This window comes from Carica papaya, chromosome 8 (assembly GCF_054855325.1).
Source record: "Carica papaya isolate Zhongbai chromosome 8, ASM5485532v1, whole genome shotgun sequence".
NCBI classification, from domain to species: Eukaryota; Viridiplantae; Streptophyta; class Magnoliopsida; order Brassicales; family Caricaceae; genus Carica; species Carica papaya.
Window position 1 is genome coordinate 4,363,910 of NC_142316.1, and position 21,030 is coordinate 4,384,939.

At 34.4% G+C, this 21,030-nt stretch overlaps 2 protein-coding genes across 3 annotated transcripts; both read left to right on the plus strand.

Annotated features, from left to right (window-relative positions):
• The first annotated feature begins 1,175 nt into the window (after positions 1-1,175).
• Positions 1,176-4,918, plus strand: CHX20 (cation/H+ exchanger 20). Its single transcript, XM_088209885.1, has 3 exons — positions 1,176-1,475; positions 1,610-2,635; positions 3,535-4,918. The coding sequence occupies exons 1-3, from the start codon at positions 1,257-1,259 to the stop codon at positions 4,726-4,728; spliced, it is 2,439 nt and encodes an 812-aa protein (XP_088066011.1). The 5' UTR covers positions 1,176-1,256; the 3' UTR covers positions 4,729-4,918.
• A 2,652-nt stretch (positions 4,919-7,570) lies between these two features.
• GTA2 (global transcription factor group A2) lies at positions 7,571-20,688 on the plus strand. Of its 2 annotated transcripts, XM_022032025.2 has the most exons (23): positions 7,572-8,118; positions 9,319-9,705; positions 10,289-10,527; positions 10,622-10,768; positions 10,896-11,057; positions 11,145-11,228; positions 15,430-15,500; positions 15,583-15,940; positions 16,058-16,213; positions 16,314-16,411; positions 16,870-16,918; positions 17,005-17,157; positions 17,247-17,390; positions 17,495-17,588; positions 17,685-17,846; positions 17,962-18,010; positions 18,088-18,179; positions 18,278-18,356; positions 19,220-19,274; positions 19,378-19,495; positions 19,572-19,715; positions 20,019-20,119; positions 20,318-20,688. In XM_022032025.2, exons 2-23 carry the CDS (start codon positions 9,387-9,389, stop codon positions 20,561-20,563), a joined length of 3,120 nt encoding a protein of 1,039 aa, XP_021887717.1. In that variant the 5' UTR covers positions 7,572-8,118; positions 9,319-9,386; the 3' UTR covers positions 20,564-20,688. The 2 variants fall into 2 exon arrangements, with proteins under 2 accessions (XP_021887718.1, XP_021887717.1); XM_022032026.2 differs by lacking the exons at positions 20,019-20,119; positions 20,318-20,688 and having other exon boundaries at positions 7,571-8,118; positions 19,382-19,495; positions 19,572-19,668.
• Positions 20,689-21,030: the final 342 nt, after the last annotated feature.

Below are 21,030 nucleotides of genomic sequence, written 5' to 3' on the forward strand. Positions count from 1 at the left end.
GAAGAACAAAACTCAAAACATCCAAGAATCAAAATTGAATTGGACAAACGGTGAAGGATATGTGATGTATACTTAACTATTATTGAATACCTACTAGAAAGATTATAATAAAAATTTAATTATAATTCATCAAATAAGGAGTTAAAGTATAAAATTAGTAACAACTCAAAATATAAAAATATGTTATGATATGTTGCAGACAGGGATAGGGATATGGATATAAATGACCCAGTTTATTTTCTTTTATATTCTATACTTTATACTTAAACCAAATCACTATTTAAATTTAGTTCATAAAAAATTCAAACCAAATTGAACTATTTTAAAAAATCAAAGTAAACTAAACTAAGTTTATTCATATTAACTTTTTGAAAATTTTATAGTTTTCACCGTGCAATATTAACTTATATTCATAGTAATTCGTCTTAAAGTAACATTTTCACCTAAAAAAAAAAAAAACTTATATGTATAATTTAGCAAAAGAAAAACAAGTTATATGTACATCAACGATAGGTATAGTTAATGGTTTACTATAAATATATTAATGAAATGAACATATTTTTAGCTATTTAATAGTTTATTATGTATTTAATATTATTTTCTAATTATATATAGTTAGATTTTGGCTTTATTTAGTTAGTTTGATTTAAAGTATTTCAAACCTTACTGAAATTAAATAAAAAAATCTTTTAGTTTGATTTCCAATCAAAATCATGAAATGAACATATTTTTAGCTATTTAGTAGTTTATTATGTATTTGATATTATTTTCTAATTATATATAGTTAGATTTTGGCTTTATTTAGTTAGTATGATTTGAAGTATTTCAAACCTTACTGAAATTAAATTTAAAAAAAAAAATCTTTTAAGAGCTAAAAATCAAACCAAAAACAATCAAGAATCGGTTGATTTAGTCTTTTAACGTGCACCAGATAACTTATATTACTAATATATATATATATATATATATATATATGTATAGAGAATAATCTTTATTCTTTATTTTATGTGATAATTCAATATTTGAACAAACAAAGTTATGTAAGAAGAAAATTAAGAAGTATATTTATGGGGGGTTGTGGGTGGCAACGTCACCAATCTTGACTGCGAGAGTGCAGTGCAAATCTTCACAGATGAGGCAAATATATATATACATATATATGTATATATCGATATGTTGTATATTTGACATTTATAATTTTGAGTTGAATAATACACCCTCTTCCTCCCACTGCGATTCTAATTAAGTATAAATACATGAGATTAGAAGATACAATTACACACAACACAATCATGACGACGGGGAACAAAACATCCATTAAAACGACGTCGGATGGAGCCTGGCAAGGCGACAATCCCCTAGATTTTGCTCTCCCTCTCCTCATTCTTCAAACCATTTTGATCATCGCCGTTAGCCGCTTCCTTGCTTTCCTCCTCAAACCCCTCCGCCAACCCAAAGTCATCGCTGAGATTGTTGTACGTATCTCTCTCCCTCTCTCATATTTACACCTATCTATTATTGTTTAGTATCACTTGTATCATTAACTTTTACTTCTCATGCGTTACGCTATCGTTATATTATTTAATAGAATAATTTTGTTAATTTTCAGGGTGGAATCTTGCTGGGTCCTTCGGCTTTGGGTCGAAATGAAGACTACTTACACAGAATATTCCCTTCATGGAGCACTCCGATTCTGGAATCAGTGGCGGCAATCGGTCTTCTCTTCTTTCTTTTCCTCGTCGGACTGGAGCTTGACTTATCCTCCATTCGCCAGAGCGGCAAGCGCGCTTTCGGTATAGCACTTGCCGGAATCTCTCTCCCTTTCGTCTGCGGCATCGGCGTTGCTTTCGTCCTCAGAAAAGTCATCGATGGCGCCGACAAAGTCGGCTTTGCTCAGTTCGTCGTCTTCATGGGTGTTGCTCTCTCCATCACCGCCTTCCCTGTTCTCGCTCGTATCTTAGCCGAGCTCAAGTTGTTGACCACCCACGTGGGTCAAACCGCCATGGCAGCCGCCGCCTTCAACGACGTCGCAGCATGGATCTTGCTCGCCCTCGCCATCGCTCTCGCCGGAGACGGCGAAGGCGGTGGGAAGAAAAGTCCGTTAGTTTCCATCTGGGTTCTTCTCTCAGGTCTCGGGTTTGTTATCTTCATGATGATCGTAATCCGCCCGGCGATGCAATGGGTTTCTCGCCGGAGCTCCGGCGGGAACAACGTAGTAGACGAGGCTTACATTTGCTTGACTTTAGCTGGGGTATTAGTGTCCGGATTCGCGACAGATCTGATAGGGATTCATTCGATATTCGGAGCGTTCGTTTTCGGGTTGACAATTCCGAGTGGAGGAGAGTTTGCAGAGAGATTAATGGAGCGAATAGAAGATTTTGTGAGCAGTCTGCTTCTGCCACTTTACTTTGCGTCGAGTGGTTTGAAGACGGATGTGTCAAAGATTCGAGGAGGGAGGGCGTGGGGGTTGCTGGCTCTGGTTATATCGACGGCGTGCATAGGGAAGATTATGGGAACGTTCGTGGTGGCGATGATGTTTATGATGAGTACCAGAGAATCATTAGCGCTGGGTTTTCTCATGAACACCAAAGGACTGGTGGAGCTCATCGTTCTCAATATTGGCAAGGAGAAGAAGGTGAGTCACTGAGTTTAATCTGCATTAGTTTTTTTTTTTTTTTTCCGTCAACTTTTACAGTTTATTATTTTGGTTAATTGAATTATTAATTTTTAAAACACCTATATACTTAAAATTTTATTAAAAAATATATTTAGATTTTTAAAAACTGTGCTATAAGATATAATTTCAAAAAAAGAATATAGAAAATAATGTCAAAAGTATTTTATGAAAAAAGAATTCTTAGTAAAAATATAAAAACATAAAAAGAATTAATAGAAGATGTACATAATAAATTATATATTATAATAAAAAAATTATATAGATTATAATTTTAAAGTTTATACTAAACTAAAAATTTAAATAAATAATTATATATATATATTTAAATGAAGATGTATTAATATATAAGTAATCAATTAAATTTTTTCGATTAAAATGGGACAATGTTTTTTTCTTAGATTGAGATTAAATTGTATAATCTATTGAGATTTTTTTTGTAATAAACTAAAACTAAGTCTCTATTTTGAAGTATATATATGTATATTATCAAATTAAATTTACTTTAAAAAATATTTTGTGACAATGTTGGTTCCTCCTTATATACATATATATAATTTATTAATAACATATTACCAGAGCCTATATATATATACATATATATATATGTATGCAAGTATTTGTCTGTTTAAATTTGAACTAAATCTACTGGTCTTTAAACCAAACAAAAAAGAAATCCATGACCCACCTACCCCTTGACTTATGCTCATGTTCTTTAATTTGAGCAGATTTGTGCTCGTGTTGAAATTAATTATTAAAAAATTTATTTATAAATTGAGACCTTACAGTATATATATATATATATAACCGCATTTATATGTTAATTTATGATATAATTATTAATAAATAATAAATGACAGGTGCTTAATGAGGAAAGCTTTGCTATTCTAGTTCTAATGGCACTTTTCACCACCTTCATCACAACACCAACTGTAATGGCTATTTACAAAGGACCTGGTAATGGTGGCAAATCTGATTTGAGCCATAAGCATCGTAAGTTAGCCAATAAGAATCCCAAAGACCAGCTTAGGATCTTGGCTTGCCTTCATGGTCTCCAGAACGTACCTTCTCTAATTACCCTAATTGAGTCAACTCGGAGCACCAAAAAATCCCAACTCAAGCTCTTCGTTATGCACCTTGTTGAACTCACAGAACGCTCATCTTCCATTATCATGGTGCAACGAGCTCGTAAAAACGGCCTCCCATTCATCAACCGCTTTCGCCGTGGAGCCTGGCATGACCAAGTTACAGGTGCCTTCCAAGCCTACAGTCAATTGGGTCGTGTCTCCGTCCGACCCATTACGGAAATCTCTTCTTTATCCACCATGCATGAAGATATTTGCCAAATGGCTGATACTAAAAGGGTGGCCATAATCATTTTGCCTTTTCATAAACAGTGGAAAGGCGATGATGATGAGAGCATAGAGAATGTGGGACATGGGTGGAGATTGGTGAATCAGAGAGTTTTGAAACATGCACCTTGCTCCGTTGGAGTTCTTGTTGATCGTGGATTTGGAAACAAGGCGAATCAAACTCCTAGCCCTAATACTATCATCACTCAGAATATTTGCGTTGTATTTTTTGGTGGACCAGATGATCGTGAGGCCTTGGAGTTGGCAGGAAGAATGGTTGAACATCCTGGAGTCAAACTTACCCTTTTAAGGATTATTTTCGATATGGGACCGGAAAGTCCTTCCTTCGTCGAGGATGATGAGATAATTGGTGAATTCAAGAGTAAATGGGAGGCTATAATGGAGTACAAAGAGAAAAGAGATAATAATATTAAAGAGGAAATATTGGAGATCGGACGAAGTGGGGATTATGAGCTAATAATAGTAGGAAACGGGAGGTTTCCGGCAAATATTGAGGCAAAGTTCGCCGACCACCACCAACCAGAGCATGCAGAGTTGGGACCTGTAGGTGACCTATTAGCTTCTCCAGGATACGACGTCGTATCATCTGTACTCGTCATTCAACAGCATCAAATTGCAGATACAGATCATGACACTTCATTGCCAAAAATTACTAGCCCTGATGGATCATCAAACGTTTGAGAGAAGTTTAATTACTTTTGAGCTTTCTAAAATTTGCAGTACATAAAATTTTAAATGATTTCCAAATTATGTCTTCTCTTGGATGTAAATATACTCATCTTGTTTTTCTCAGTTATGCAAAGAATTTGGAGACTGAAAGTAACAGAATTTTCATTTGATAATTTTAATACAATTTTATTATCTTGTTTAATTTATAATATTTTAATTAATGATAATGGCATTTTATCATAATTAACATATTAGAATAAAAATTTTATTTAAATCTGCACTTAACTTTATATATATATATATATATATGTTTTAATGAAAAAAGTTTCTTTTAATCTCTTAGATTATTAATGTAGTTGTAGCTTCCAATTACACTTTAATTTTAACCAAGGCAATCATCTTTATACACACAATATGACTATAAAATATTTGGTCAAAATTCTACTTTTAACTTCAAAATTATTAGGATACATGATGTTAATTTTCTGAATTTGTATGATTTTAATGATTGATAAAAACTTAATTAGTATTAATATCTGTTAATTACCCTTTTGAGATAAGAAGTACAACATAATTCAAGAAAGTGGAATGAAATACTTAAGACCACAAGACTAATAGAAAAAGAAAAGCAATTAATTTGAAGAATATCTAATTTTTCTATTTTGCCGTTTATCATCTATATAATTAAGTGTTTTAATTTTGAAGTCTCCAAATATTTTTACTCAAAATTCTTCAACAAACTTGCTTTTAGCAACTTGTAAGAACTCTGTATATTTAATGTATCGAATGGAATACGTTCTCTTTTCAACTTATTTTGTTATCATTTGAACTCATTTATAATTCTAAAAATTCACTAATCCACTGATACAAATCCATGATGAGTAACAAAATTTCACTTTAAGATATATTTTCGTTCATAACACATTTATGTAATTATCATTAACTCCTCTCTAAAAGTGTTATACATACGGTCAAGTTAAAATATAAACTTAAACATAATTTTTACACATAAAAGAGTTGAGTTTGCTCAAAAATTTGAGCTTCATATTAGAACACACAAATGTAGCATGACTTTCCTTTCTATTGCATATGAGATCAATGTCACTAATTTTAATATCCTCACACGATAAGCAATTGTTGCAAGCAAAGTTAACCACCACCTTAGTTATAGAGGTGTCATAAATATTCTTGAAAACAACATTACTAATCTTAACAAGTGAGTGACTCTTCAAAAATAATATAAAAAAATATATGTATGAGAAGTATGATCATAGTTTTAATTTGAATCAAACAAATTATATGTGATTGTTTGTACCTATAATTTATACAAATTATGTAGGCAGTATTGTTGATTGATAAAGATTGGATTGCTGACGTTTTGCATAATAATGTTCTCGAAGTGCAACTTTGACACTATTAAGTTTACTGAAGTAGAATGTCAAATCTTAATTCTTACACAATTCATGATGTTTCTGATAGTGCAATTCACATTGAGGTCCCTTCTACAAACACTTCATCGTTATACTTGTCAAGGCTTTATATGCTTATTCCATGACTAAGTCTGCACACAACTTTCACGATATTCAAGTTTTTAGTGCTGCCTCCGATGGAGATGCAATTATTGCTAATTGAGATTATGTACTTAGTGATGATGATCCCATTTGATCGACCCAAATGGATGACATTTGTATTGAAACTTTCATCTGGTGTGGTAATATTAATGTAGTGGAAAGTAATATTTTTGCAACCTAAGATGTTGATATGGAGGTTTTTGTTATCTAGGGAAGTTATGTGATGGACCACCGCATTGGTAAGTATGTTGAACCTTAAACTCAGTTTATTTTTCAAATAACAAAAGAAAAGAATAAAAATCTTTTGTTAGTATTAATAAACACCATAGTTAGAGTTAAAAATCTTATATACTTAAAGTTAGAAACAAAAATTTATACTTGTCTCGTAGAAGAATTGAAGATTAACTTGCAATTATATGTAAATAAAAGTATATTTTATTTATTACGCAATCTATATTTTAAGAAACTTAATTAACCTCCTCTAAAATATTAAAAAAATATTAAAAATGGTCAAAAATATGAATGACGAACTTATGATAGACGATTTTTTGTATTTTCTGTTCTTGTCACATTCATTAATGACCGAAACAGTTGTACATTGGCCATCAAAAACTCCATCACCAAGTAAGGTAAGGCGGTCAATATACTACAAGGTAACCCAATTGTCAACACCTTCGAATTTTTTAATGTCATGAGAGGGTAACAAATTACTTTAAATTTCGATTACAATAAGAGTCTTATAAGAACCTTTTAAAATAACATATCCTAAGTAATAATTTTCTTCGGGGATCAAAATTTTTTTGCATTCCAAAAAAGTGTATGCTGCCTTAAAAGCTTTTAAGAAAACTTACAAAAATCCAAAACATAAAAATTCAATAAAAAGTACGTTTAGGTAATATTTTAGTAAATATTTTAAAATAAAAAATTTAATTGAACCACTACATATATCGTAAATTATTGCATAATTAAAATTTAATAACCTTTTACGTAATATATTTGATTAATATCAATCTTTCTATCATATAAGATTACGTCATGTATTCTATTTCTTTGAGCTCTAGCATCATATACCAGCAACAATACAAAGAATGCAAGAGCAAGTTGTTGGAGTTTTATCCTCATTTGCACAAAATTATTGATTTGGATGAATTAACTTTAAAATATTAATTAATATTAGATTTTTTTTTTTTTTTCCAACAATGTTTAAATCTTCTTGAAGGAACTTGCCAAACCCGTACATATCCATAACACGGAAACCCATATACAAAACCAAGGCTCTTGCCATTAAGCCCACAAAAAGCTTTGCTCCATTTGACGGCACCGTTTTGGAGTCCCTTGGGTTCCTTCAAGCTTCTGATCGACAAACACAACACAACGGCTGGTTAGGGTTTCTTCCAACAAGCAGGTACATGAGGCTGAGAGGGAACAAACGAGGCTGAGAAGGAGCTAACGAGGCTGAGCAGCTTCGCGTGGTGATATCAGAGCAAAAAGGCAGAGGTTCTTGCAGAAATTGCCAAGTTTTTCCGAGTAAGGACGACCTGCATATGGTGGAAGGAGCCAGAGAATCCGATAAGGAAGCAGTAGTTTTCAAGGAGCAGGTGGAGAAAGCCAGACTCGTGACTATAAAAGGAGAGGCTGTTTGGGAATCTGGAGGTGAAGGAGAAGAGAAAATCACCGAGTAGAGAAGAGAGCTTCGTGAAAAAGTCTAGGGTTTTCAAAAGGCAATCTGTGCCGAATTGTAGAGGTTCTTCTGGAGAGCTATCACAGAGAACGAATAAGAGACTAGGAGAGAAATCGGGAGAATTCGGAGCCTAAAGAGTTTCTGTGATTGGTATGTTTTCTTTTCACCTCTACAAACCGAAAGCAAAGATTTGGGGGAAATGTTACATAACCGAGAGAAAAATTTACATCTCTGTTTATTGAATAAAGCCTTTGAGTAGGTTAATCCTCTCAAGGATCAATACAGTAAACAGTGTGATGCGATGCTCCTTTTACTTCTTCCTGCTGTCATTGTTCTTTTAGGCATAAATGTCTTTGGGCTTTGTAGTTCCTTCCAGCACGATCTCTTCTGGCTTTCTATGTTCATTTGAGCGTACAAATCGTAGACCATACTGAATAAGTAAGTCAACCATTGTTTTGTGTTTGCATAACAACGCAGACAAAGGCTTGCTTCACGGAAAATATATGTTCACAAAATGAGCATACATCATTAGCGATATCAAATAAGCAAGTGAACTATTGTTTCCTTTTGAATCAACAACTTAGACAAACTAAGGTTTGGAACAACAAAAATACTCTTTATGCAATCCTTCCATGCTTCTTTACACATGTGGAAAAGGTTGTGTGGGTTCAATTCATCTGAATGAGTAAAGTTGCCCTTACGTGTTAATCTGTGCATCGTTTCTGTTGATTAATTATTTTACTATGTTTACTGGTCATTTTTTGTGAGTTTTTATATTTGCATATGGGTTTTTCAACAAATTGATAGTTATAGGGAGATTGGATTGAACTTGAAAACAAGCAGCAGGGCGGGCACACACATTTAATTCCTCCTTAATTCTTCATGTACTTAATTTTTCCCACTCTTTTATTGATTTATATATTGAATTTTGTATTCTTCATGGAAAATGTACACCAATACGTGTGCATTGTAGTAGGACTAACTAATTTTAGGCCCTAATTAATTACTCAACAAGATGAGTGCTTAACATCTTTCTTTCTTGTTTCAGTTTTCTGAATCCTTCCCTCTGAATATAGAACAATACATAGGTGTCCAAAGCTGTTGGTTAATTACTGGGATTTTTGGTGTTTATTTTCCTCGTCATCTTTATGTTTTATTGTGATTGTGAGCTGAACTTAATCATAGATTGGTAAATGAATGTTGATTTTAGTACTTATCATTCACTGTTTGATAAGCCTCGAATAGAAATTATGATTTTGTGGTTTAAGAAGGTGTATGTTTATCCTTTGATTGTATTTGACTTGGTTCATTTTCATAACTGACCCTTTTCTCTTCTCTTCTTGGTTTCAGTTTTCTTATTTGTAATACAATCTCTGCATAGTCTCTTTGTCTAATCTGAGTGTCAAACCCCACCTAGTATGTCTCCTATCAGAGATGATGATGACTATGAGGATGAGGGACTGGATGATGAGGAACAAATCCTTGATGAGGAGGATGAGTACGAGGATGATGAAAGTGTTAGAGGGGGTGGTTCAAGTAAGAAAAGGAGGAGATCTGATTTTATTGATGATGCTGCGGAGGAGGATGACGAGGAGGAAGATGAGGACGAAGAGGATGATTATGGTGGGGGAGGAAGATCTAGGCATAAAGCTAAGAGGAGATCGGGCTCTGAGTTTTTTGATCTTGAGGCTCAGGTAGATAGTGATGAAGAAGAGGAAGAAGAAGATGGAGAAGATGGTAAGTGTTTAACCTTTGTCCATTCTCTGAGAATGTATTTTAGTTGGAAAAGCTAGCTCCTTTGTTTAGTAAATTCCTATAGTAATGGTTGCTTAGTTTGGGTGGTCTTGATGCTGCATTGCAAAACATGCTTGAACTGAAAGCTTGGGATATTTATATTCTGAAATACAATTTTGTAATTTTTGAGTAGCGTTTCTCAGTCAGTGTCTGTTTGCTGGACTGATATGATGGCTGTATTATAAAAGTAGAATGGTGATGGTCAATTGAGTTACTTAGTATATTTGGTTGTTATAAGTAGAGGATGTTTCATCACATTCACAGAAACTAGTGAAAACTTTTTGTTATTCGTGTCCATTCCATGTTGCTTCTTTGTTTTCAATGGGGCATTCCGTGCTTAACAAAGCAAGTTTGCTTTTACTAGGTTCCCTTCTGCTTGGTAATATTTATATCAATATGAGGACACTTTCTCTTATAATTGTGGGTTTTTTTCTACTTTGAGTTTTGTATGTTTTAATTCCTAATAAAATTATGATTTTTCCCCCAAAAAATGCTTTAAAACCAACTCATTTTGTTGAATGTGCAGACTTCATAGTGGATGGTGGAGCTGAACTACCTGATGAAGATGATGGTAGAAGGATGCACCATCGCCCTATGCTGTCTCGGGAGGATGAGCAAGAAGATGTTGAAGCTCTTGAGAGAAGAATTCAACAAAGGTATTCCAGGGCAAATCATACAGAATATGATGAAGAAACCACAGATGTAGAGCAACAAGCTCTTTTGCCATCTGTAAGGGATCCAAAGTTGTGGATGGTGAAATGCGCGGTATGATGTTTTTTTTTTCTTCTGGTTTTTGTTCATAATTCATTTTTATCTGTTGGGAACAACGTTTGCTGAAATTTATCTGGATGTATGTCAGATTGGCCGTGAGCGAGAGGTGGCTGTTTGCCTTATGCAAAAGTACATTGATAAAAGAGCTGAATTACAGATTAGATCTGCTATTGCTCTTGATCATCTAAAAAATTATATATATGTTGAAGCAGATAAGGAAGCCCATGTGAGGGAGGTATGTTATTATGAAGATACTTGCATGATTTGTAATTACTTACCAAATCAGGCTTAGCAATATTCTGAGGTGTACATTATTTGTACATATGCATATGTAGAGTTAATTTGAAAATTTTATGGTTCAGGCTATCAAGGGCATGCGAAACATATATGCCAATCAGAAGATACTGCTTGTTCCAATTAGGGAAATGACAGATGTACTATCGGTTGAAAGCAAAGCAATTGATCTTTCAAGAGATACCTGGGTTAGAATGAAAATTGGGACATATAAGGGAGACCTTGCTAAAGTATGATATCTTTCCTTTGAATTGGTATGATATTTCAAGATTACTACATCTCAGATTTTTGTTGACCATCAAGTTTCTGTAATCTAGGTAGTTGAGGTGGACAATGTACGACAGAGGGTTACAGTGAAATTAATACCCAGGATTGACTTACAGGCTCTTGCAAATAAACTGGTATGGTATCTGTTACTTTATTAACTAGAGGCCTCAGTTCTTTATGTAATGGTGGACCTACTTGTAGAAGCATGTATTTTGAGGGGAAAAAAAAACAAAATTCATTTCAAAGGCACAGAGGAGGTCATCACCTGCATTTAAGAAATTTACAGAAGAGTATTGCTCAAAATAACTAAGTCTCCTAAATCCTCCTTGTTAGAGAGAATGAAATTAAGCAAAATATAGAGGGTCCCAGACCACAAGTCTTTTATTCCTTTGAAAAGGGGTACAAACACCTCCTAGAGCCTTTATCTCTCATTTCTTCCCAAATGATCCAAACAGTGGCCAAAGAAATGAGGCAAGGGATCTTGTTTTTTCCCTTTCTCCTCCTGAATGTTAGACCTTTCCAAGGCCAAAGTTTTTTGGCCATTGAACATTCTACTACCCAACTGACATTTGGAAGACCAAGTTTCCAATTGCATAGGACTCTGCTGCACAAGAGGAGTAGATGGTTGTGTGACTGCTGCATTCATGCATAAAAACTAACCATTTGGAATGATCTGACTCTTTTGAGTAAATGGAATATGGCAACTGGGAAAGAATCTGAAGTATCAAAAGTAAACTAGTTAACATTTATGAAATATTAATAAATAATCAAGGAAAAGGTCTTATCAACAAAAAAAAGCAGAAATTGAAAATTAGAAGCAAACCAGGAAATTCAGAAGAAGAAGAAAATATATGATAAGTTGAATTCCCATTGCAAGGAATTGTTACTACTTTAGTTAGTGTTGTTAGTGGTTTGAACAGGTTTGTCCCAAAAAAGAAAATATATGTTTATTTTCTCTCCAGCTTATATAAGTGAAATAATTATGTTTTCCCTTACATTATGTGATGCTGCATAGACATAGTAGCAATTAACTTTTTTTTTTTAAACAAAAAGTGTGAAGAATGATATTGACAAGGAACCAAGGGGGTATCGTCCATTTACAAAAAGATTTACAATTGTGTTAGTCATAATTGACTTTCCCAAAATATTCCATTCTATAAATGTCATTCCCCAAAATCAAGGACCCAAAAAAACTCATCTATCCATGATCTTAGATATCTTACCTTCATTACCCTCAAAAGCTCTACTATTTCTCTCTTTCCATAAAACCTAAAAGATAGTGAGTGGAATAAGATTTATAATTTGTCTTTTTTTGCATAAACCTTTCCAGGTCCATAGTTCATCCCTCACCGACCCGCCATAACCCAATTGATCCCTAACAGACCGTAAGCCATTATCCATAATTCATAGGCCATTGGGCACCATAATAGAATATGATTATTAAGATTTAGCAGCTTTCTTGCACATGTAGCATCCATTTACCATTATTTTGCTCTTTTTATAAGCTTATAAATTGTCAATATGCACTCATGGCTCGCCTCCCAGGCAAAAGAAGCGACTCTTGGAGGTGGCTTAACTTTCCAAATCTGATAAGCCAGGAATTTAGGAATCCCATCCTGCTCTCTGCCCATTAGATACTTATAATAAGACTTGACAGTAAATTCCCCATTCTGTTTAAGTTTCCACTAATCCAGTCCCTATTTTTATTGACATTCACCGTGGACAGGAGCTGTAGTGTAGCTTCATATTCTTCAACTTCCCAGTCATTTAGGTTTCTGTTCACATTTATTATCCATTCTCTACTGCCATTTTTTTCTCTGTATGCATCTTCAATAAGCATGTTCTTTGGTTGGGCAATGGCATATATTCTCGGGAATTGTCTCTTGAGGCTACCACCGACCACCCACCCATCCAACCAGAAATCGATTCTGTTACCTCTCCCTAATCTCCATCTAATGCAATCCTGGGTTTTAAGCTGATCCAATAGAATTCTCCTCTGAAGCCCTACCTCTGCAGTCTCATCCCACATCTCCTGACACCCCCCCTCCTCCCCTCTCTCATCAAGCCTCCCCCAATGAGCCTCAATAACACTTCTCCACATTCTATCCTCCTCCATCAACCTCCATACTAGCAATTAACTATTTAGGAATCATTTCATGTTTTTCAATTTATACACGTTTGGTTTTTCCTAATATTACTAGTACTTCCTAGTTGGTATTCTTAGGCTAATACTAATTGGAAAATGATTACTTTGTACTCTATGAATAATTTTTTAATCTCCTTTAAGAGCATTATTCAATCAATACAAGTGGCTATAAGAATTTTCTCACTTCTTGATTATGTGATTCAGTCAAATGTTGTAAAAGATATCTGAGAACGGTAAGGTGTAATATCTAACTTTTTCCTGATATCTTACTAGGCAAAGTCTGTCCAAATATATGTTAGTCACTTCATTTAAAAAAAAAAACAATCCCATTTTCAGGCTTGTTAATCAGTCACCCACACAACGCATACATTACAGTAAAATAAATAGAGAAAGAAAGAACACAGAATTTTAATGTGGTTTGGCGATTGGTGATGTGCCTACCCCATGGAGCCACCTGCAAACTTCTTCCCTGAAAAAGAAGCATGTGTAACAACTAGGGTTTTCCAATATACAGTAAAAGGATGAAAACTGAATTTTACAAGGATGCCCCTTATAATAAAAAATTGCTCCTGGCCCAAAAATATTGCCCCATAATTGAGAACTATGTCCCCTTCAACGCCATCTGACTGTTAACAATAAGTCCTCTAAATATGAGCTACTGCCCATCAGTCGGTGATGGTTAGGAATATTTGATGTTGGATTGTGATGATACTTAAATTTAATAGAATTTTTACACTTTTTAAATATATTTTTTTATTGTTTAATCATATTGAAATAATTTGACACATTTTTAATATTTTAGAAATATTTTTGTTAAACATAATAAAAATGAGTTTTTTGGATATTTTGACAATATATTTATATTTTAATTTTAAATAAATATTGCAATTATCATAACAATTAAAGAGTAGGTTGTCATTTAAAACTTATTCCAACTCTATTATGACCAACTAACCAAATAGTGTAATTACCTTTTCGTTACGTGAACCAAACCAGGAACTTAACCACAATTGCTTTATGAGCATATTCTTTGGTTTTTTGAAATAACACGCATATTCTATTTCTGTCAAGCCTCTTTTCCATTTAGTAAACCAAATATGCTGAGGCAATAAGGATATATGGGTAAGAGAGAACATAATAAGAGAGTTGAAGGAGCTATTAACTTAAAATTCTTATAGATAACTGATTGATAAATACCCATTGACATTTAAATAATTTTGTACGTGAGTTTGCACCCCCTTGGTGCCTGTATTCAATGATATTTATTATACTTTTTATTTCAAAGAAAAAAATCTAAGAGACTGATTTGCCTTGCTTATCAGATGCTCATAAATACTTTAAGCATTCTGTTCCAAATCTACCTGTTTTGTAATGTAACGAGCATTGTGTCCATTAAGAAATCGTTGGTACTTAGCTTATTTGTTGCTTATAGTTGCATTATGCATCCTGCTCTAGTATTCCTGTTAGTTAATCTAGAAAAGTAAGGTGCTTATTAGGTTCTTAAAAGTGATCTTGAGAAGAATAAAATGAGAACTCTAGTCCTACTCTTTTAGGTTCTTATGTTTCATCTAAGTGAATTACTTGATCACTCCCTTGATATTCTCTTAAAATTAACAATACATATAATATTGCAGGTCACAAAGTATTTCTAGTAAGTACACATTTTTGATTAATTATTTACTGAATATAACTACTTACTTTTTTACTATCACCACTTTATCTACATATAACTGTCTATTTTTAGATAAAGTAAGCATTCTCTCTCTTACTTTTTTCCTTTTTCTCTTGAATTATTTACTTATCTTTGGAGATATTTTTCTTAGAAAAAATAACAATAATATCTAACTATAATTGTCTTTAATAAAAAATAATAATTGCTTATTTTTCTAAATTAACACTTGAGGATTGAAGTTATTTGAAGCACCCACTACTTTTTTTTTTTTTTTGAAATAGAAGTATGGAAGTTGTGTTAATGACAGACATCAAAGCCGCCCATATGCAAAGCACCTACTATTCTGAAAGACATTTTTCTTAGCAATCCCAAATGCACTCTTAATGAATGCAACTACATTTCTCTGTTTTTTCAGCAGTTTGTTGTTCTTATAAAGTTATCAACTTGCTAAAAGTTCCAAGTTTACTCTTGTCATGGAATTCTGCTGCTTATTATTACAAACACATCTCTGTTTCAGGAAGGTAGAGAAGTTGTAAAAAAGAAGGCTTTTGTCCCTCCCCCACGCTTTATGAATATTGATGAAGCTAGGTACGGTTGCTGTCTCCATCAATCGCAAAAATATGTGATTGTTACAATAGTTTGGGCCTTAATCCTTGTTATGTACCTCCAGGGAACTGCATATCCGTGTGGAGCGCAGACGAGATCCAATGACAGGGGACTACTTTGAGAACATTGGTGGCATGTTGTTTAAAGATGGCTTCTTGTATAAAGCAGTGTCAATGAAATCAATTAGCACTCAGAACATAAAACCAACTTTTGATGAGCTTGAAAAGTTTCGGAAACCTGGCGAGAATGGAGAGGGTGATATTGCTAGTTTGTCTACTTTATTTGCCAACAGAAAGAAAGGTCATTTTATGAAGGGTGATGCAGTTATAGTTGTCAAGGGTGATCTTAAAAATTTAAAGGGATGGGTAGAGAAGGTTGATGAAGAGAATGTCCATATTAGACCAGAAATGAAAGGCCTTCCTGTAAGTGTTTTTTGAATTACTAGTAATTTTCTATTGATATGGTCTTTTAATCTTTTTAGCATATGAATAATATTGTCTCCTAAAATTATTTTGGCCATTGATGTCTCTCTTTTGCAGAAAACTCTTGCTGTCAATGAAAAAGAGCTTTGCAAGTACTTTGAGCCTGGCAATCATGTTAAGGTTGTCTCTGGGGCTCAGGAAGGAGCCACGGGTATGGTTGTTAAGGTTGAGCAGCATGTGCTTATCATTTTGTCTGATACAACCAAGGAACATGTGAGTAACATATTAATACATTTGATAAAAGATCTTTTGCTGTAAACTTCACTTTTTTTTAATCAAGAGAAAAAATTAGATGAAAATTTTTTGTCTTCAGATTCGTGTGTTTGCTGATGATGTTGCGGAGAGCTCTGAGGTTACAACTGGTGTTACCAAAATTGGGGACTATGAGCTTCATGATCTGGTGCTACTGGAGTAAGGGGACATTTTATTTGGATTATCAATTATAAGCTCATGAGCTCATAAGTTATTGAGGAATAGTGAAAATGTGTTTAGTTGATGTATTTTGTTTAACTTATAAGCTTTACCATGCATAACAATGTTTGTTACAAGAATTTTTCGAAGTTGAAAATTTAATAAACTGACTAAAATATACACACAAATCGAAGTACTTTCTAATATGTGTATTTCGGTTAAAAGCATAAAAGGCAAAATTGTCTTTCTTGCGTCACTTGAACCAAAAGAAAAAAGTCAACATTCGTGGATTTTGTCTTCGCTTATAAGCCAAATAGCCTAAAACAGACAACTTATTTTTAGGTCAAAGCTTAATTAGTTGGTTTCCGGAAATTAGCCAAAAGAACGCTCTCTAAGATTTCTTCAAAAATAAAGTGGGATGAAAGGATTATATCTAATTTTTTCTTCATGTTATGCAGTAATATGAGTTTTGGAGTAATTATACGTGTTGAAAGCGAAGCTTTTCAGGTGAAATTTTTTTGCCTTCTTTTGATGTATCTTTTGCGTTCTCCTATGGATTTACTTATCTCCACCATCTATACTTCCCTCTTAAGGTTCTTAAAGGAGTTCCTGAGAGACCTGAAGTTGCACTTGTTAAATTGAGAGAAATCAAGTGCAAGATTGAGAAGAAGGTTAATGCACCAGATCGCTTCAAAAATCCTGTTTCAGTAAAAGATGTTGTCAGAATCCTAGAGGGCCCTTGCAAAGTAAGATTCCTGTTTACATTTTGCTTGTGATGTTAGTTATTTATGTAGCTTTACAAGTTTTGATTCATTTTTTTGCCTTATTATATTAGGGGAAGCAAGGTCCTGTAGAACACATATACAGGGGTCTCCTGTTCATTTATGATCGCCATCACCTTGAACATGCTGGATTTATATGTGCTAAAGCTAGTTCTTGTGTTATTGTTGGTGGATCACGTTCTAACAATGACAGAAATGTAAGCATTTGGTTTTCTTATTTATTTTTCCTAAGATTTGGGATTCAACATGAGTTATTACAGGCTATATTATTCAGGTTTTCTAATTTGTATTTCAATTTTAGGGAGATTCTTACTCTAGGTTTGCTAATTTCAAGGCTCCACCTCGTATACCCCCATCACCTCGAAGATTTCATAGAGGCGGTCCCACATTTGATTGTATGATTCAGTTTTCTATCTCTACTCTTAGTGTTTTCATCTCAGCTCTTGCTTATCATTAGAGGCTTTTCCTGTGCATTTTTTTCTTCAATACAGCTGGAGGAAGGCATAGAGGTGGAAGAGGTGGACATGATGCTTTGGTTGGTACTACAGTTAAAATTCGCCAGGGTCCTTTCAAGGGCTACCGTGGACGTGTTGTAGATATTAAAGGCCAGTCAGTTCGTGTTGAGTTAGAGTCCCAAATGAAGGTTGTTACAGGCAAGTACTTACAAAATTGCAAAATTCTTGTTATTATTCTTTATTAATAGGTATAAAATGTAATTATATTTTTTATAGGATTTTCTTTGGTCTTAACTTGTTTTTGTATGTGCAGTTGACCGCAATTTTATATCTGATAATGTGGTGGTTTCAACACCATACCGGTAAATATCATTCTCGTTCCGGGTTGATAAATCATCTTTTGTTATTCAACACTCTGACTTTAAGTATATTTTTGCAGTGATACACCTCGGTATGGGATGGGAAGTGAAACCCCTATGCATCCTTCTCGGACTCCACTTCACCCATATACTCCTATGAGAGATCCTGGAGGTATTTTTACCTAGACTAAGTGATTTTTCTAGGTTCTATTTTTCACTTGTGTTTGTAATTATTCAAAAAATAATAATTATTACCCATGTTTTCTGCAGCAACGCCTATCCATGATGGAATGAGAACACCTATGCGTGACCGAGCTTGGAATCCCTATGCACCTACTAGTCCTGCCAGGTTGGTTCTTCAATATGACAAGAAAGGAAAAAAAAGGGAATTATGTTTTGCCTTCATCTTAATGAGCCTTGTTAACTTGTACATGCCAATTATAATTGAATAACTAAGGGAATCTAATTTGACTTTTGGTAATATACATTTTGACACAAAGATCATTCAGATAAGAAACTGATGTCTTCAGCGAAAAAATGGCTGATTTCTATTAGTTTTTTTTAGGTGTTCAAAAGACTGTAAAATTCTCGAAGTTATATATATATGTTTATATATATATATATATTTTAAAAGAATGGGTGGTATCGTTGTATAACTAAAGACTTGGTCTTGGGTTTATCAAAAAAAAGACTTAGTCTTGAGACCAAGGCATGTCGCCTAGTGGTGTGTCATGCACAGTTTCTATAGAATGCTTGGGTTCAATGTTGCTCTTGGCACCAAAGTATGAAAAAGACTTTGTCTTGAAATATCTGTTAATTTATCCGTTTCTGTAATTAGTCCACTAGGATTCTGATGTTGATTGATTTCAAGGTGTAGCTGATGGATATTTCAACAGTGAGAGTTTTGGTTTCCTTCTTAAATTAACTAGTAAGAGCATGTACCAAAATATGAGCTGAAGATTATATCTGACAGGCCTTCTTGTATAATTTTTTTCAAAGGTCATCTTCAGAAGATATAGGGGACCTTATAGACATATTGTCCAATTCTATTGTGTAATCTTGGGTGCGGATGGCACCTTCTTGGTGTCTTGTGACTGTACTTCTCTTTGAAAAACAATATGAAACGAGCCTGCTGTAGATTGTTCTGGGTGTGTTATGTATAAAAATTTATTGGGCATAAACAACTTATCCTCTTTTGACTTGTTTTAATAGGGATAATTGGGAAGAAGCGAATCCAGCTTCTTGGGGCACAAGTCCACAGTATCAGGTATTCACTATCCACATCAAGCATAATGCTGTGTTGATCTAGAGTTTTGTTATTTTGTAACTTCAAGTGTATGTTTCCCTTATTATTATTTTTTCTGTTTCAGCCAGGAAGTCCTCCTTCTCGGGCATATGAAGCTCCTACTCCCGGGTCAGGTTGGGCAAGTACTCCTGGTGGCAGTTATAGTGATTCTGGAACACCAAGGGATAACAGTTCTGCCTATGGTACCTTCTTTCTTCATTGTCCTAGCTATTGATGAATATAGTTTTGCTGGTTCAAACTCATATTATCTACTTGCAGCCAATGCTCCAAGTCCGTACTTGCCATCAACTCCTGGGGGGCAGCCTATGACACCAAATTCAGCATCTTATCTTCCTGGCACTCCTGGCGGGCAACCGATGACTCCAGGCACTGGTGGTCTTGATGTTATGTCTCCTGTTATAGGTAATTGATTTGATAATCTGGCATAAGTGATCATAATGACTGACTTCACGTCATGTACAGAAATGAGGCTTTGAAAATTCTATGCCTTGACAAATAATTAAATAAGCTTTTCATTTGATTTGTGTGTGTGTCTCTCTCTCTCTCCCTGCATCAGCTTAGCGTGGCTCATGATGTTATACGCTTCTTTGAGTTCTTTTTACTTTCCCATATTTTCCATATGGGCGGGACACAATATTTTGTTTTTTGCTTGTTTTTCTTGTTTGTCAGTTGGATTCACATAATTAACATCCATTTTTATTCCAGGTGGAGACAATGAAGGACCATGGTTCATGCCAGACATCTTGGTGGATGTTCACAAATCTGGCGATGACAGTGCTGTAGGAGTCATCCGAGAGGTTCTTTCGGTATGTCTTCTATAACAATTTCTCTATCTTTCTACAATATTCCAATTATGAGATTTGGGATTGTGATATCATGAATAGATTATTGAATTCCGCAATTGTCTCAGGTAATTGAGATATAAATAGCTGTTAATTTTAACTGGATAGAATGATTTATCGACTGGAATCATATATTGATGACTGATATTCTATTTTTTGTAGGATGGTTTATGTAAGGTGGTCTTGGGGCTAAGTGGTGAGGGCGAGACAGTGACTGCCCTTCCAAGTGAGTTAGAAATTGTTGCACCCAGGAAATCAGACAGGATCAAGATCATTGGTGGTGCACAGCGTGGTGCAGCTGGTAAGTTAATTGGTGTAGATGGCACTGATGGAATTGTAAGGATAGATGACAGTCTAGATGTTAAGATATTAGACATGGCTATACTGGCGAAGTTAGCACAACCATGATTACAAGGTGAAAAATTAAAAATGTTGTAAATATACCTCACTGGTCCATAATTTTGAGCAAATTTGAGAATTTTTGCCACTTGTGAAAGCATTTACTAAAATTGTGAGAGAAAATTTTATACTAATCCTTCGTGGCATCCCTATTCTGTAAGAGTCTCTATGTTTGCGTGTCATTTACTTTGGAGCTCCGTGGTGTGAGTTTTGGCTTGAATTTCTTGACTGAGAACACTTCTTTTTCTGGGTGACGCAGCGAACTTCATGGTTCGCAGATTTAAACCTTGGCTACCTCTACAGAGGGACTGCCAGTGAGAACTTTAGAAATGTAAATAAGCTGGGCCAGACTGATTAAGCGATCTTTTGGTGAGAAGGAACTGAACCAGGCCTGGCTTGGTAGGGAATTGGATTGGCACACGCCGACCCTAATCCCCATTTGCTTGGTCTGTAAGAAGTAAATTGTTGGAGGGGCC

Bases quoted from the DNA above. Each gene is read 5' to 3' on its own strand.
- CHX20 (XM_088209885.1), top strand. From the start codon at position 1,257: ATGAGATTAGAAGATACAATTACACACAACACAATCATGACGACGGGG. The intron at 1,476-1,609 runs GTACGTATCTCT...GTTAATTTTCAG, and splicing joins AAGTCATCGCTGAGATTGTT to GGTGGAATCTTGCTGGGTCC. The intron at 2,636-3,534 runs GTGAGTCACTGA...AATAAATGACAG, and splicing joins ATATTGGCAAGGAGAAGAAG to GTGCTTAATGAGGAAAGCTT.
- GTA2 (XM_022032025.2), top strand. From the start codon at position 9,387: ATGTCTCCTATCAGAGATGATGATGACTATGAGGATGAGGGACTGGAT. The intron at 9,706-10,288 runs GTAAGTGTTTAA...TTGAATGTGCAG, and splicing joins AGAAGAAGATGGAGAAGATG to ACTTCATAGTGGATGGTGGA. The intron at 10,769-10,895 runs GTATGTTATTAT...TTTATGGTTCAG, and splicing joins AGGAAGCCCATGTGAGGGAG to GCTATCAAGGGCATGCGAAA.